This window comes from Oncorhynchus masou, chromosome 24 (assembly GCF_036934945.1).
Source record: "Oncorhynchus masou masou isolate Uvic2021 chromosome 24, UVic_Omas_1.1, whole genome shotgun sequence".
NCBI lineage: Eukaryota > Metazoa > Chordata > Actinopteri > Salmoniformes > Salmonidae > Oncorhynchus > Oncorhynchus masou.
In genome coordinates this window covers 17554160-17570538 of record NC_088235.1, presented here as the reverse complement: position 1 = coordinate 17570538, position 16379 = coordinate 17554160, and the positions used below count along the sequence as shown (strand labels likewise).

General features: G+C 41.9%; 1 protein-coding gene across 3 annotated transcripts in view; it reads right to left on the bottom strand.

Moving 5' to 3' along the window:
• LOC135511867 (F-box only protein 11-like) overlaps window positions 1-16379 on the bottom strand; it is a 56057-nt gene that overhangs the window by 36746 nt on the left and 2932 nt on the right. For 2 of the 3 annotated variants that reach the window (XR_010451329.1, XM_064933368.1), the window contains exons 2-4: window positions 1615-1745; window positions 820-901; window positions 384-528 (exon numbers count right to left, since the gene is read on the bottom strand). Coding sequence is in view for 2 of the 3 variants with exons in the window: in XM_064933368.1 (XP_064789440.1) it covers window positions 384-528; window positions 820-901; window positions 1615-1745 (358 nt within the window). In the remaining variant the exon portion in view is untranslated. The remainder of the gene's footprint in view (window positions 1-383; window positions 529-819; window positions 902-1614; window positions 1746-16379) is intronic. The other variant, XM_064933369.1, reaches the window with a different exon arrangement.

The window sequence follows — 16379 nt, the reverse complement described above, 5'->3', positions numbered from 1 at the left end:
CAAGCAGGCAGCCAGCCAGCCAGCCAACCGGCCAAGCAGACAACCAACCAAGGAGACAGCCAACCCAGTCAAGGCAGACGGCCAACCAACCCAGTCAAGGCAGACGGCCAACCAACCCAGTCAAGGCAGACGGCCAACCAACCCAGTCAAGGCAGACGGCCAACCAACCCAGTCAAGGCAGACGGCCAACCAACCCAGTCAAGGCAGACGGCCAACCAACCCAGTCAAGGCAGACGGCCAACCAACCCAGTCAAGGCAGACGGCCAACCAACCCAGTCAAGGCAGACGGCCAACCAACCCAGTCAAGGCAGACGGCCAACCAACCCAGTCAAGGCAGACGGCCAACCAACCCAGTCAAAGCAGACAGCCAACCAGCCACTCACCAGAGGATGGGGTCATTGGCCAGTTCGCTGAAGCGTTTGCAGACACATGCTGCGCGACACAGGTCCTGCTCCAGCAGGTAGGAGAAGATCTTCAGAACCACCTCGTCTGGCAGCTTCTCCTGGAGGTAGTGCTCTGCGGGAGCTGCTAGTGATGAACACAACCAGAGGGAAACTTTATTAATGGAGGAGGTATTCTCACATCCAAAATAATAACAGGAGATGGACAGAAACAAGGTCCAATACAGAGAGTAGGGGCATTTTCAACCTCCAATTCTCATAACTTGTTATTCACCAAAACATTTGTCCTTGGTTTTACTGTAGTGTGTACGTCATTGTTGTCTTTTACAGACATTTGGAAGATTATCCTGGGATGGGCTGAAAGAGATTCTAATAAATACAAATTAAACAAAAACATAATGTTAAAGTATTATTTTACCTGTTAAATCTTGAGACTTTCCTGACACTCTGGCACGCTTTGCCCGATGGCCAAAGTCTTCTGTGGCTGAAGTGGAAGCACCCTGCGTATAGAAAGAAAAATAGATTGTTATAAGCCTTGACAGCTGACACGTATTGATGGAACAGACCATGGTCAGCTGCTTAAAAACAACCGTATTAATATTTCAGCATTGTTTTTAATAAATCAAGTTCTTCAATTAATCACCACCGCTAGCGAAATAATTATCAATTATGCAAAGAGGAAAGATGAATTCTCAAATTCAGCCCATGGGTAAAAGGGAGCCTCATGCTTAAGAAGACACCATTGTGGGTGGAATGCTGATATTGCTCACTAGTCTAGGTCAGAGTACAGCTTTTTGCGATATTTATTTATAACCAGCAGCACTCAGTCCAGGTAAGGTGAGCTGATCCATTTTCAGCAGGCAAACAAATAGATATGTAATGAGTAGAGCTGATATGATACATTATTCTATATGTCAGAGACGCATCATGTTTATTCTACATAACATATTTCTATCTGAACATTCCACAATGCTGTGGCTAGTTGAAGGTGCAGCAGAAGCCCCTTTTACCCAGGATCCTACCCGAGGACACAGAATGACCCACCACCTCTCGGTGACTCAGTAGTCACTTAAATATTGTTTGCCGTCTTTCCACATACATCACACATAGGGTCTGTCCAAAACGGCACCCTATACTGTATAGTGCACTACTGGTCAAACGTTCTTCACTATATAGGGAGCCATTTGGAACACATCCTATGCTTATGACTCACGTCCATGTTAGTCTTTGCTGGACACGCTGCTGTTCTCTTGGGTAGTAGAGACTTTCTTCGAAGTTGGTAAGGACTATTCTGAGCTCCTGGACCAGATTCTTCTGCAACCATATCTGCAGGGACGTCCTCATCTGGAGAGGAAGAGAGGATAGTCAAAACAAACCTATCTGCAGGGACATCCTCATCTGGAGAGGAAGAGAGGATAGTCAAAACAACCCTATCTGCAGGGACATCCTCATCTGGAGAGGAAGAGAGGATAGTCAAAACAATCCTATCTGCAGGGACATCCTCATCTGGAGAGGAAGAGAGGAGAGTCAAAACAACCCTATCTGCAGGGACATCCTCATCTGGAGAGGAAGAGAGGAGAGTCAGAACAACCCTATCTGCAGGGACATCCTCATCTGGAGATGAAGAGAGGATAGTCAAAACAACCCTATCTGCAGGGACATCCTCATCTGGAGAGGAAGAGAGTCAAAACAACCATATCTCAGTTTTCGATATTGTGACCAAAACATTGCTTTTGCAACCGTTTGACTTGGCAGTGCAACACACATTTAAAAAAAAATACAAAGGCAGGGGAATGCCCTGTAGGACATAGGTCTACCGCTGTGTAACCGTTAGCGATGCCAATGACAGCCTAACCTCTTCGGGTAGATGGAAATGCAACTAAAAGTTAGCCTCTGCCTGGCAGGTATTTATATCAATCCAGTGGCCATTTGTGTTGAAGTGTGATACAGACATAGGTGGTAAATTGAATAACAATCACCTACTCCTATCTATACAGAAGTAAATAAAATCATTCGAAATAGGCTGGCACCAGAAAGCATGCTTTGGCCACAGATGATCATTAGCTTCTTTTAAAAGAAAAAGCTATAAATGTTTTTTTAGTTTTTTTAACATCGCATAGAATGCAGTCGGAAGGACACACAATTTGGGTAGCACGCATGGCAAATACCAAAGATGATTGTTGAGTTGCGACCATCAATGAAAAGTAGAGACCCAGCCAGGCATTTCGCAATATGACATCATAGTTTGGAAAGCAAATGGCTATTACTGTAAAGAGAAGACAATGAAAAGACTAATCTGTATTTTATAGTTAGCAAAATTCTCTTCTTAATTGATTGAACAGCATAAACCCCGCTAACGCAACTCTGGACCTCGAAGCCAATTCCATTGCATGTTTTCATTGCTCCCCTCTAATCAGGCACCAATTTAAGCCTGGAAAATCAGGTGTGCGCAAATCATTTTACGGTAGAAAAGAAAACCAGCAGGCTCCAGACCTCGTAAGGTAAATTGAGTACCCTTGATATAGCCCATCTTATTGGCTCATATCCCCAGTGTGTGCACATATTCACTATCACTGTTGGGTCAGTGGCACTTGAAAGTTCGCTTTTGGACAATCATTTCCTCCTCCAGGTTAGATGGATGTCATATTGTAGGCAATTTGTGGCTCACCTTCTCGTAGGCCTATTCTATGGATCAGACAACGTTTTTATTGATCTGTTTGTCAGTGTCAGCAGAGTAGTCTACCCTGTAAAAAAGACCCTGCTACTGTCTCCAGTAAAATAAAGTAATAGAATTGCGTGAAATGTGTTTATAAAAAGGCCAAGAAGTGTATCTTATATAACTTATCGGGGGCCGGAGCGGTGTCACTTTTCGCCATCCCTAGCAAACACAGCTGACTAAACTAATTGCTATCTAAACTGAAGACCACTATTAGTTGGTCATTGGAGTCAGGTGTGTTAGCTGGAGCAAAAATGTGACACCAATCAGGCCACCGAGGACTGGAGTTGCCCATCCCAGGCCTTTAGCCTAGCCTTACTCAATGCCACAATGCACTCAGCCATGCAGTCTTTTTTGCGAACAGTGATTGGGTTATTTTATTAGTCTAAATTATGAAGATCCGGAATAGTAGGCCATCTTATATAAGTCTGCAAATGCAATGATGCATGGGGTGCATTATCATAAAAGGTACATTTTTATGGTGAAAATTAGCTTCCCCAACTGTGAAATTCACACCACCTATGGCTACAGAAACACAGCTACCCAAACAGTCTGGCACCACCTCAATTAACCTGTTACATCTATGGGGGCGCTATTTCATTATTGGATAAAAAAAACGTGCCCATTTTAAGCACAATATTTTGTCACAAAAAGATGCTTGACTATGCATATAATTGACAGCTTTGGAAAGAGGACACTGACATTTCCAAAACTGCAAAGATATTGTCTGTGAGTGCCCCAGAACTGATGCTACAGGCGAAACCAAGATGAAACTTCAACCAGGAAATGAGCAGGATTTTTGAGGCTCTGTTTTTTATTGTCTCCTTATACGGCTGTAAATGCGCAAGGAATGAGCCTGCCCGATCTATCGTTTCCCCAAGGTGTCTGCAGCATTGTGACGTATTTGTAGGCATATCATTGGAAGATTGACCATAAGAGACTACATTTGCCAAGTGTCCGCCCAGTGTCCTCGGTCGAAATTGGTGCGTCATCTTCAACTGCACGTCTTTTTCCAAGCGATTCACCGGAGAAAGTAGACTACCACGAACGATATATCAATGAAGAGATATGTGAAAAACACCTTTAGGATTGATTCTAAACAGCGTTTGCCGTGTTTCAGTCGATATTATGGAGTTAATTTGGAAAACAGTTCGCCGTTTTGATGACTGAATTTTCGGGTTTTTTTGGTACCCAAACGTGATGTACAAAACGGAGCGATTTCTCCTACACAAAGAATCTTTCAGGAAAAACTGAACATTTGCTATGTAACTGAGAGTCTCCTCATTGAAAACATCCGAAGTTCTTCAAAGGTAAATTATTTTATTTGAATGATTTTCTTGTTTTTGTAAAAATGTTGCTGGCTGAATTCTAGGCTTATAGCTATGCTAGCTATCAATACTCTTACACAAACACTTGTTTAGCTATGGTTGAAAAGCATATTTTGAAAATCTGAGATGACAGTGTTGTTAACAAAAGTCTAAGCTTGAGAGCAAATATATTTATTTCATTTCATTTGCGATTTTCATGAATAGTTAACGTTGCGTTATGCTAATGAGCTTGAGGCTATAAATAGGATCCCGGATCCGGGATTGCTCGACGCAAGAAGTTAAAGAGTAACTAAACACCAGTGGAGGCTCCTCAGAGGAGAAAGGGGAGGACCATCCTCCTCAGTGAATTACATAAAAATAAAATCCTTGAACCTCTCTAGGGTATGTGGGACGGTAGCGTCCCACCTCGTCAACCGCCAGTGAAACTGCAGGACACCAAATTCAAAACAACAGAAATCCCATAATTAAAATTCCTCAAACATACATGTATTTTACACCATTTTAAATCCAGCCACAGTGTCCGATTTCAAAAAGGCTTTACGACGAAAGCAAACCAAACGATTATGTTAGGTGAGTGCCTATTCACAGTATTACAGCCATTTTTCCAGCCAAAAAGAGGAGTCACAAAAAGCAGAAATATAGATGAAATTAATCACTAACCTTTGATGATCTTCATCAGACGACACTCATAGGACTTCATGTTACACAATACATCTATGTTTTGTTCGGTAAAGTTCATATTTATATCCAAAATTCTGAGTTTACATTGGCGCATTGTGGTCAGAAATGCATGGTCTCAAACAAACATCCGGTGAAAGTGCAGAGAGCCACATAAAATTACAGAAATACTCATCATAAACATTGATAAACTATACAAGTGTTTTCATGGAAACATAGATAAACTTCTCCTTAATGCAACCACTGTGTCAGATTTCAAAAACGCTTTACGGCGAAAGCACAGTTTGTGATTATGTTAGCTAGCCACAGAAACGCATACAGCCATTTTCCAACCAAGAAGTGTCACAAAAGTCAGAAATAGCATTAAAATTAATCACATACCTTTGATGATCTTCTACTGGTGGCACTCCCAGGTCTCCATGTTAGACAATAAAAGTTTATTTTGTTCGATAATGTCCCTCTTTATGAGCAAAAAACTCCTTTTTGTTTGAGCGTTTTGTCCAGTAATCCGAATGCAGAAGGCACGTGCACTAAGTTTAAAAAAGTACAATAAAAGTTAGTAGAAACATGCCAAACGATGTTTAAAATCAATCCTTCGGTTGTTTTTGTCATAACTAATAACTAATAATCAATAATATTTCAACCGGACAAAAGCTTCATAAATAGGAAAGGAGAAACAAGAAAGGCGCGTTCACGATCAGGGTGCATGGCTGATGAATGGACATTTCCACTGGTCACTGATTGAAAGTGGTGTATCCCCCTCATTTTTCAGAGTAAATGCCTGAAACAATGCCTAAAGACTGGTCACGTGTAGAAGAAGGCACAGAGCTCATGGGTCCTAAGTCTTTGTATGGTGGTTAGGCTTTCAATGGAAAAACAGCCTTTCAAAATAATAGTACTTCCTGGTTTGATTTTCCTCAGGTATTCGCCTGCCATATCAGTTCTGTTATACTCACAGACATTATTTTAACAGTTTTGGAATCTACTAATTATATGCATATCCTATATTCTGGGACTGAGTAGCAGACAGTTTAATTTGGGCATGCTTTTCATTGAAAATTCCAAATGCTGCCCCCTACCCTAGTGAAGTTAACATTTGTTTTAAAGTTATCCTTATTAGATAAAACTATACTAAGGACAGTCACATATCATCAAATAATTTATTAAAAGACACACTGTTTTGCAATGAAGGTCTATAGTAATCTCACCAGGACTCTGTAGGGTAGCACCATGGTGTAGCCGTAGGACAGGTACCTTCTCTCCTCCTCTGGGTACACTGACTTCAATACAAAACCTAGGAGGCTCATGGTTCTCACCCCCTTCCATAGACATAAACACTAATTATGACAACTTCCAGAGGACGTCCTCCAACCTATCAGAGCTCTTGCAGCACGAACTGACATTGGCCACCTAATCAAAGGAACAGATAATGAATCTAGTAAAGAAAGCAGAAGCTACAGCTAGCACTGCAGTGTTTAAAATGTGGTGAGCAATTGACTCAAAGAGAGAGAAAGACAATAGTTGAACAGTTCTGAACAAATTCATTTCTTCCAAAATTAAAGGAGAGCTATATTTGGTTGTATTATTATATATTTTTTAAACTTTCACTTTGCTAGCAAATGCAGCTACCTAGATTAGCCTACTCAAACACCTGGCTCAAACCGAGTGGGATGCTATGTTAGCTAGCTGACTATCCAACACTGGACCTCTTCCAAGTCAGTTGTTTTTATTCATTTATTGCCACCGGGGCCAGCCAGTGTAACTGCTAAACTGCTTGCTGATTATACACTGTACTGCATGATTGTAGCGTTAGTCCTAGTACTTCTAGTTGACTGACGTGACAACGATATGTTATATATTCTGTATGTAGCTGTTAACGGTTATGTTATATATGCTGTATGTAGCAGTTAACGGTCTTGATACAATATGAAGGTTTGGGTTGGAAAAGTTTTGCGCCTTGCCACAGACAACTGATGTGTTGTGCACTGAGGTCCACAAGCGATGGGAAAAGGTTAGGAGAGCGAGTTGATGAATGCGAGAAGGAATTGTATACACACAATGAGCAGAGTGATTTGTGCTGTTTTTATGTGGCTGATATGAAAGTGAACTTTGCGTGTGCTCAGGGATGTATTCATTCCCCCGATTCTGTTGGAAAATGTTTCTTAAACGGAAGCAAACAGAATGGGGATAAACATACCTGAATTTTTCCAATAGAAACTGTTGGACTAACAATTACACCCTAGATCAGCTAGATGCAAGCAAGATTGTGCAAAGCAGGTATTGAATGTGTCACTGTCAACTACTAAAATTTCTCGACCATGGCACCCTGTATAGTTTCATTCATAGGCTAGATTGTAGCAATCTAAAGATGGGTACAGGGAAATGTGTGTATCAAGTAGTAGGCCTAAACCCAGCGATGTTTTATTGAGCTGGGTGAAGGGAATATGAATGACAGTCAAGCAATATGCTGTGATAGAAATAAGGCCATCCTCATGAAGCATTTTTATCATCGTCCCTCATCTAAAAACGCCACTGACTGCCACACACACTTAAAAAAAAGCCATAACAATGACATGATGATAGTAAACCATTCACAGTCAATTCAATAAACATTTTCCTGTGACAATGTGTGAAGTAGCCTTGTTTATAAAAGAGAACAGGTAAATAAGAGGACAATGCTAGAATAAAATCGAGGCTAGTCCTGAGAACTCTGTGTAGGCTATGACTAGTAGAAATGCCAGACTACGGCTGCAATGCAGCGAGCCACATTTCCTTTGCACAGCTCCAAAATCTTTAACAAAGAGGAGTTCAATAAGACGGCCTGCTTCTCAGATCTCTATGACTGACAGCAGAGTATTTGGCCACATTCCATTCATCCATACATGAAGCAGTGAGTAATTTGACTTCCCTGCGCCTGATGGCACTTGAGTTCCCATTCACAGCTTCATTAAATAGTACCTGCAAAACACCAGTCTCAACGTCAACAGTGAAGAGGAGACTCTGGGATGCTGGCCTTCTAGGCAGAATTCCTCTGTCCAGTGTTTGTGTTCTTTTGCCCATCTTAATCTTTTCTTTTCATTGGCCAGTCTGAGATATGGCTTTTTCTTTGCAACTCTGCCTAGAAGGCCAGCATCCCAGAGTCACCTCTTCACTTCAAAAGGGTTTTCTAACAATCAATTAGCCGTTTAAAATGATAAACGTGGATTAGCTATCACAACGTGCAATTGGAACATTGGAGTGATGGTTGTTGATAATGGGCATCTGTACGCCTATGTAGATATTCCATTATTATTATTATTATTATTTTTTTAAATGTACATACAAAAATACAAAATATGCATGTGCATGCATCTGAATAAAATGGACATTTTACCATCTGGCTTCATTCACACAGACCAGTGATCACAATGCTAGCAGCCTACCTATTTATGCTAGCTAACAAAAGTAACCAATAGAAAATATCACTTGCATGGTTTATTACTTGCGATGGTGGCTTTCATAAATCTGTCTGGGTGAAACCATTGACAACCATGAACCTCCCCTTCGAGTTCTCATAGGACATGTCCTGCCAACTGAACGTGACCCAGTCTATTGAGTATCAACAATTGTGCTGAACAGAGCAGGTGATAGAACCCAGGGGACCAGGATAGCATGACCAGAGACACATGGATGGTGATGTGTGCTGATCATAGAATTACTAGAAGGGGGGAAAAAGCCTTCTCACGAATTGGAAAGATTTATAGTAAGTGGAAAGAAGCATTGTTCTTGTTTGGAACAATCTGTTGACTGCATTTGACCTAATGGAAAAGCATGGAAACCTCTTGTGAATATAACAGTGAGGAAGAACCACTGCTCGAGTGACAGGGGGCGGGGCTTGGTGGGTCTGGGAAGCAAACTACACAAATTACACATGGCTGAGAGGCCTTTCAGAATATTGCATGCCACAGACTAAATATACTTAGATCAGTTACAAAGATCTCCCTAGAGGGTAGCAACAACAAAACCATCCTCTATTTTGGCTGGTTAACAATCTGAGTGGCTGATAGATTTTTTTCATCTGCCTGCCACCATGGTTGAATATAACAATACGTTAATTTAGGCCCTGTTCATGACTATTGAACTCTGAGAAGGGATCAGATTCCAGGCTTGACGAACAGGAGCAGGCCGATCAGCAATAAAGAGTTGAGTTGTTTGGGGGCGTAGGCTAATGGCAACGGGGGGAAAAAATCAAGAACAGCAATGATTCCAGACCAGTCCTTCCCACTACTAAACTTCTAATCCGTGACCTTCACTAGGTCCAAAGACCATTACATCATCAAAACCACATCATAGTTTCAGAGGCAGCAGGTCAGAATTTCACCGGAAAAAGCCACGTCTTTTGCCTGGAAGACATGGTACAAACGATTCACAACATGACAATGATAATAGCCTGAACAGTCAGTTGTACAAACAAGATACGGCAAATCAGCTGGCTTAGCGAACTAGGCTACCCCTCAGGGCATCAGGGTCAGAACGTGTATGTGTCACACAGACAGACCCTGTGAAACCTTCCCTGTCAGTTTGTATCAAGCCTAACCATAGACACACATAGGCTACATCACATGATAGGCCTATCAAGAGGCATATATATATATATATATATATATATATATATATATGGCTCTGCGCCAATATACACTGTGGCAAGTTTATTAGGTAAACCCGTTCAAGAAAATGGCTTGCTCCTACAGACAGTCATGAGGCTGTGGTTTGCTACATAAAGCAGGCAGACAGGAATTGAGGCATTCAGTTACTGTGTAGATTGAAAGTAAGAATGGGCAAAACGAGTGACCTAAACGACTGAGCGTGGTATTATCCTCGGTGCCAGGCACCAGTAACTCAGAAACGGCCTCCTGGGCTTTCCACGCATGACAGTGTCTAGGCTTTACCGAGAATGGTGCGACAAACAAACAAACATCCAGTCAGCAGCGCGGTGGGGCAAAACAGCTTGTTGATGAGAGATATCAAAGGAGAATGGCAAGGATCGTGCAAGCTAACAGGTGGGCCTCAAACTGGCGAATAACGGAGTGCAGAACGGCATCTCGGAGCACAACTCATTAGTCCTCGTCACGGATGAGCTATTACAGCCGACAACCACCCTGGCTCCACTCCAATCAGATAAAAACAAGAAGCAGCAGCTCCAGTGGGCACGCGATCACACCACTGGACAATTGAGTGGAAAAACAGCACCTGGTCCGACTTAGCGTAAGTAGCATGAGGCCATAGTCCCATCCTACTTGGTGTCAATGGTGTAATGGTGTGGGGCAAGTTTCTGGCACGTTAGGTCCCTTGATACCATTGGAGCAATGTTTCAATGCCCCAGCGAATTCAGGCTGTTCGTGTAGACAAAGGAGGCCCCCGACCCATTACTAGAGGGGTGTACCTGAAACTGAGTATGCCTACATACACACACATATACAGTGCCTTGCGAAAGTATTCGGCCCCCTTGAACTTTGCGACCTTTTGCCACATTTCAGGCTTCAAACATAAAGATATAAAACTGTATTTTTTTGTGAAGAATCAACAACAAGTGGGACACAATCATGAAGTGGAATGACATTTATTGGATATTTCAAACTTTTTTAACAAATCAAAAACTGAAAAATTGGGCGTGCAAAATTATTCAGCCCCTTTACTTTCAGTGCAGCAAACTCTCTCCAGAAGTTCAGTGAGGATCTCTGAATGATCCAATGTTGACCTAAATGACTAATGATGATAAATACAATCCACCTGTGTGTAATCAAGTCTCCGTATAAATGCACCTGCACTGTGATAGTCTTAGAGGTCCGTTAAAAGCGCAGAGAGCATCATGAAGAACAAGGAACACACAAGGCAGGTCCGAGATACTGTTGTGAAGAAGTTTAAAGCCGGATTTGGATACAAAAAGATTTCCCAAGATTTAAACATCCCAAGGAGCACTGTGCAAGCGATAATATTGAAATGGAAGGAGTGTCAGACCACTGCAAATCTACCAAGACCTGGCCGTCCCTCTAAACTTTCAGCTCATACAAGGAGAAGACTGATCAGAGATGCAGCCAAGAGGCCCATGATCACTCTGGATGAACTGCAGAGATCTACAGCTGAGGTGGGAGACTCCATAGGACAGAGGACAACAATCAGTCGTATATTGCACAAATCTGGCCTTTATGGAAGAGTGGCAAGAAGAAAGCCATTTCTTAAAGATATCCATAAAAAGTGTTGTTTAAAGTTTGCCACAAGCCACCTGGGAGACACACCAAACATGTGGAAGAAGGTGCTCTGGTCAGATGAAACAAAAATTGAACTTTTTGGCAACAATGCAAAACGTTATGTTTGGCGTAAAAGCAACACAGCTCATCACCCATCCCCACTGTCAAACATGGTGGTGGCAGCATCATGGTTTGGGCCTGCTTTTCTTCAGCAGGGACAGGGAAGATGGTTAAAATTGATAGGAAGATGGATGGAGCCAAATACAGGACCATTCTGGAAGAAAACCTGATGGAGTCTGCAAAAGACCTGAGACTGGGACGGAGATTTGTCTTCCAACAAGACAATGATCCAAAACATAAAGCAAAATTTACAATGGAATGGTTCAAAAATAAACATATCCAGGTGTTAGAATGGCCAAGTCAAAGTCCAGACCTGAATCCAATTGAGAATCTGTGGAAAGAACTGAAAACTGCTGTTCACAAATGCTCTCCATCCAACCTCACTGAGCTTGAGCTGTTTTGCAAGGAGGAATGGGGAAAAAATGTGAGTCTCTCGATGTGCAAAACTGATAGAGACATACCCCAAGCGACTTACAGCTGTAATCGCAGCAAAAGGTGGCGCTACAAAGTATTAACTTAAGGGGGCTGAATAATTTTGCACGCGCAATTTTTCAGTTTTTGATTTGTTAAAAAAGTTTGAAATATCCAATAAATGTCATTCCACTTCATGATTGTGTCCCACTTGTTGTTGATTCTTCACAAAAAAATAGTTTTATATCTTTATGTTTGAAGCCTGAAATGTGGCAAAAGGTCGCAAAGTTCAAGGGGGCCGAATACTTTCACAAGGCACTATATATGTATATCATCATTGAGACAGTCTGCTGTTTCCTGAGGGAATGAATCCTATGACAAAAGTTGGGAGAGATACAACAGATTAAAGTTCAGCCTTCTAGCAATGTTGCACAGAGCCTTCTAGTGTCTATCATAGTGCAAAGCGTATAGGCGTATGCACAGCAGTGTTCTACAGGGTCGCGTTAACGCACAATTCTTTGTTTTCTCAAAGAAGAAAGATAAACTGCTTAAGATCTAAAATGCTTATTATTGTAATTTCTAGTCGGCATCAGAATAATTTTGTGCTTCAGTTGCAATTCTCCACTTGAATGAGAATTCACGAACTGGCATTCTATCAGCATAGTGTAGCATACTTTTGTCCGGTAAAATGCAAGATTAACTTCAATAAAAACATTAGGAAATGTAGCTGGCTACATTCTATGATTAACATTAGAAATATGATGGCCATGCATCACTTGCAAAAAATACCTTGCTTTTTCATTGTAAGCTCATTTACTTGTGTGGCTGCTAGTCAAATAATGTTGCACTTCTGTTGTCATCTGATGAAAATTAAGTTATTTTCTGCCAAATCTGTTGCACTAATGCATTTTCTGTTGAGGAAAGCTATAGTTGCACGCAGGGCCTAAAATTGACACCCGCCACCTGCGGGTAGATTTTGGCAATTGGCGGATAAGATGTCTATTTCACCAGCTCTTTGGCGGGTGGTCAGGATGCCACAGAGTGAGCACTTCACTTGTATTCATTAATAAAAATAGTCAAGTATATTGGAGCATTTATTTTACAAAGTATTTCTGCCATCTTAGCTGGTAAATGAATCGTGCAAAGTCAAAGAACTATGAATTCTATCCCACTTCGAGCGGCAACACTGCCTGGTTCAGGACTGTGCACAAGTGAAGAGCGGCGTTAAAGATTTGTTTTTAGAAGCGCTCTGCACAGGCATAAAAGTTGGTCTAATTTACATAGTTTTGTTCATGAGCTAGGTTGTTTTTCAACGATTGAGTTTCAACTGCTAGGAAAGAGAAGACAACGCAGCTATTAGACAATCTCACAGGCACAAGACTTGAGTTGCATTACCATGGTAACCTATCCCTACAGTGAAGCATGACAGTGGCCGCATCATGTTGTGGGGATGTGTTTCAGCAGCAGGGACTGGGAGACTAGTCAGGATCGAGGGAAAGATTAACAGAGCAAAGTTGAGAGATCCTTGGTCAAACCCTGCTCCAGAGCGCTCACGCACTCCTACTGGGACAAAGGTTCACCTTCCAACAGGACGACGCAGGAGTGGCTTGGGGACAAGTCTCTGAATGTCCTCGAGTGGCCAAGCCAGACCCTAAACTTGAACCCCATCGAACATCTCTGGAGAGGCCTGACAATAGCTGTGCAGCGATGCTCCCCATCCAAACTGAGAGCTTGAGAGGATCTGCAGAGAAGAACGGGAAAATCTCCCCAAATACGGGTGTTCCGAGCTTGTGGCATCATACCCACGAAGACTCAAGGCTGTAATCGCTGCCAAAGGTGCTTCAACAAAGTACTGAGTAAAGGGTCTGAATACTGATGAAAATGCACTGTATATGGATGACATAAAGCCAGGCACATTTAACAGTTAGGCTATTGATTTATAGACCTAATTAAGTTGGGGTTTGCTCGATCCTCAATTTTCTTATACAACTAGGCTAAGCCCTAGTCGCACAGGACTAGTAATACTAGAGAATGTTGGTTATGTAATTATTACCCCATAATTCCGTTATTCCAGAGGATGACTCGGACGTGATTCGTTTTTTTTCCAAACTTCCCCCTGTAATTCCTTCTTTTTTTGTAAATTGAGCCCAGGCGATAACTGGGCTACATTGATAATTAGAGCAAGGTTCCCAAGTTTCTGAACCGTACCAAACCATCTTTGGTATAGTGTCAGCAACATTTTTGAACTGAGGAAGTATGATCATAATCACCCTCACCAGCAGAATACCAGCCTGCATACCACTGCTGACTTGCTTCTGAAGCTAAGCAGGGTTGGTCCTGGTCAGTTCCTGGATGGGGAGACCAGATGCTGCTGAAGTGGTGTTGGAGGGCCAGTAGGAGGCACTCTTTCTGGTCTAAGAAAAAATATCCCAAATGCCCCAGGGCAGTGATTGGAGACACTGCCCTGTGTAGGGTGCCGTCTTTCGGATGGGACCTTAAAAGGGTGTCCTGACTCTGAGGTCATTAAAGATCCCATGGCACTTATCGTAAGAGTAGGGGTGTTAACCCCGGTGTCATGGCTAAATTCTCAATCTAGCCCTCAAACCATTACGGTCACCTAATAATCCCCAGTTTACAATTGGCTCATTCATCCCTCTCCTCTCCCCTGTAACTATTCCCCAGGTTGTTGCTGCAAATGAGAACATGTTCACAGTCAACTTACCTGGTAAAATAACAGATTGATTAAAAAAGAATCATTAGGATATTTTAGACATCTGCAGTAGACGTACCAAATGCCCCCCAGCCTTCAGATGTAGCTAAACAGTGCACTTAAAATTAGTTTTAAGGCTGTGGATGAGAATGTGAACTTTCCATTTCAAAATATTTAGGCAGTTGTATGCTGCTTTGTGATCCATTTACAGCAAGGGTTACATTAAATATGTGCAATATTTTTTACTGATGCATTTGCCAATATTCCATAAATACACACAAAACATAAAGCATTCACTGTGAAAGTTGATACATGTAGGCCTTCATATATAGGCTATGTATCCAATCAGTTAGTTTTCTTGCTCAAACCACGAGCAACACCTGTCAAACTCAGACATTTATCTCAAAATACAGGGATGTTGATTCGCATGGGACTGGTATTATCAGAGGACCTTGGAGTTTGCCAAAAAACATTTGATTATTCTGGCTGGATTTGGGGCGGCAGGGTAGCCTAGTGGTTAGCGTTGGATTAGTAACCGAAAGGTTGCAAGTTCGAATCCCCGAGCTGACAAGGTACAAATCTGTCGTTCTGCCCCTGAACAGGCAGTTAACCCACTGTTCCTAGGCCGTCATTGAAAATAAGAATTTGTTCTTAACTGACTTGCCTAGTAAAATGTAAAAAAAATTGTAACTCTTCTGCAAAGTACATATGATTTATATGGCAGATTCGGACGAGACAAAAATTATAGTTGTGGTGTCTTGTGCCAGTAAAACTAATCCCGGCAGAATAGGGTTTAAAAGACTTTTTCCTCCGCCGCAATGTTCTCAATCCCAATATGCTGGTTACTTTTGCTATTATGCACATAGCAACATTGGAAAAGGTGCCAATTCTACACCGCACTGAAGATTACGTTTCAGGACCATGGACAGCGAATGCGGAGGAAAGCGCATGTTATAAAGTTATTTATTTATTAGCGTATCATCATCATCATTATATAATATAACTATATAAAATGTCAGTATCACATGTATTAGAGTGATGGACTGTGCCATCCCTGTGGCCTCCGCAATGGTTTAGACCACTGAGTAAGGCGCGAATCAGATGGGTGTCTTGTGCACCATGACAAAATTGCAACTGCTCAACTAAAGAAATGTCGGTCGACTAACAGCCTATCGACCAAACAATCGACCAGTCGACTAAATGGGGTCAGCCCTACAAAGGACACGTAGTGTGTCGGGTTGTGCTCCACCTTCATTATAGCATCATCAATGTATCATTACTGGGGAACAAACCAAGACTAGAGATGGGATCCTGGGGGTGGTGGGGAGGAGACAGAATAAAGACCTCGATAGGAAGAAACTGGGTTCACTTACTAAAAAGACAGCCAGGGTCAAGCTGCATTGTTCCTGTCATGGTTCCTGTGCCCCACTAGTTAATCATCCAACAGATCAATGGAAATTGGCAACAGGGGCACATTTATGATTTTGTCAACATCAGCAAAATTACATTTAAGGTTTTTAGGGTACAAAAGTAAAGGAAGATCTAATATAATACCAGATACATGGATTGTAAATAGTTTAAGAGGTGGTAGTAACAAAAACAAAACAGTGTTTCAGGCCGATGAATGCAAATGTCTATATGTAGGCCTGTAATCTGTAAATGTAGCCTCGGGCTAATCTCTATTCCAGTGTATGCGTTCCACATCTGAAGTAGACCGAGCCCAGTTCACAAATGCCAGTCGCAAACATTCTTATTCAACTTCATATGTTTCCCTAAGACTGCATTTAG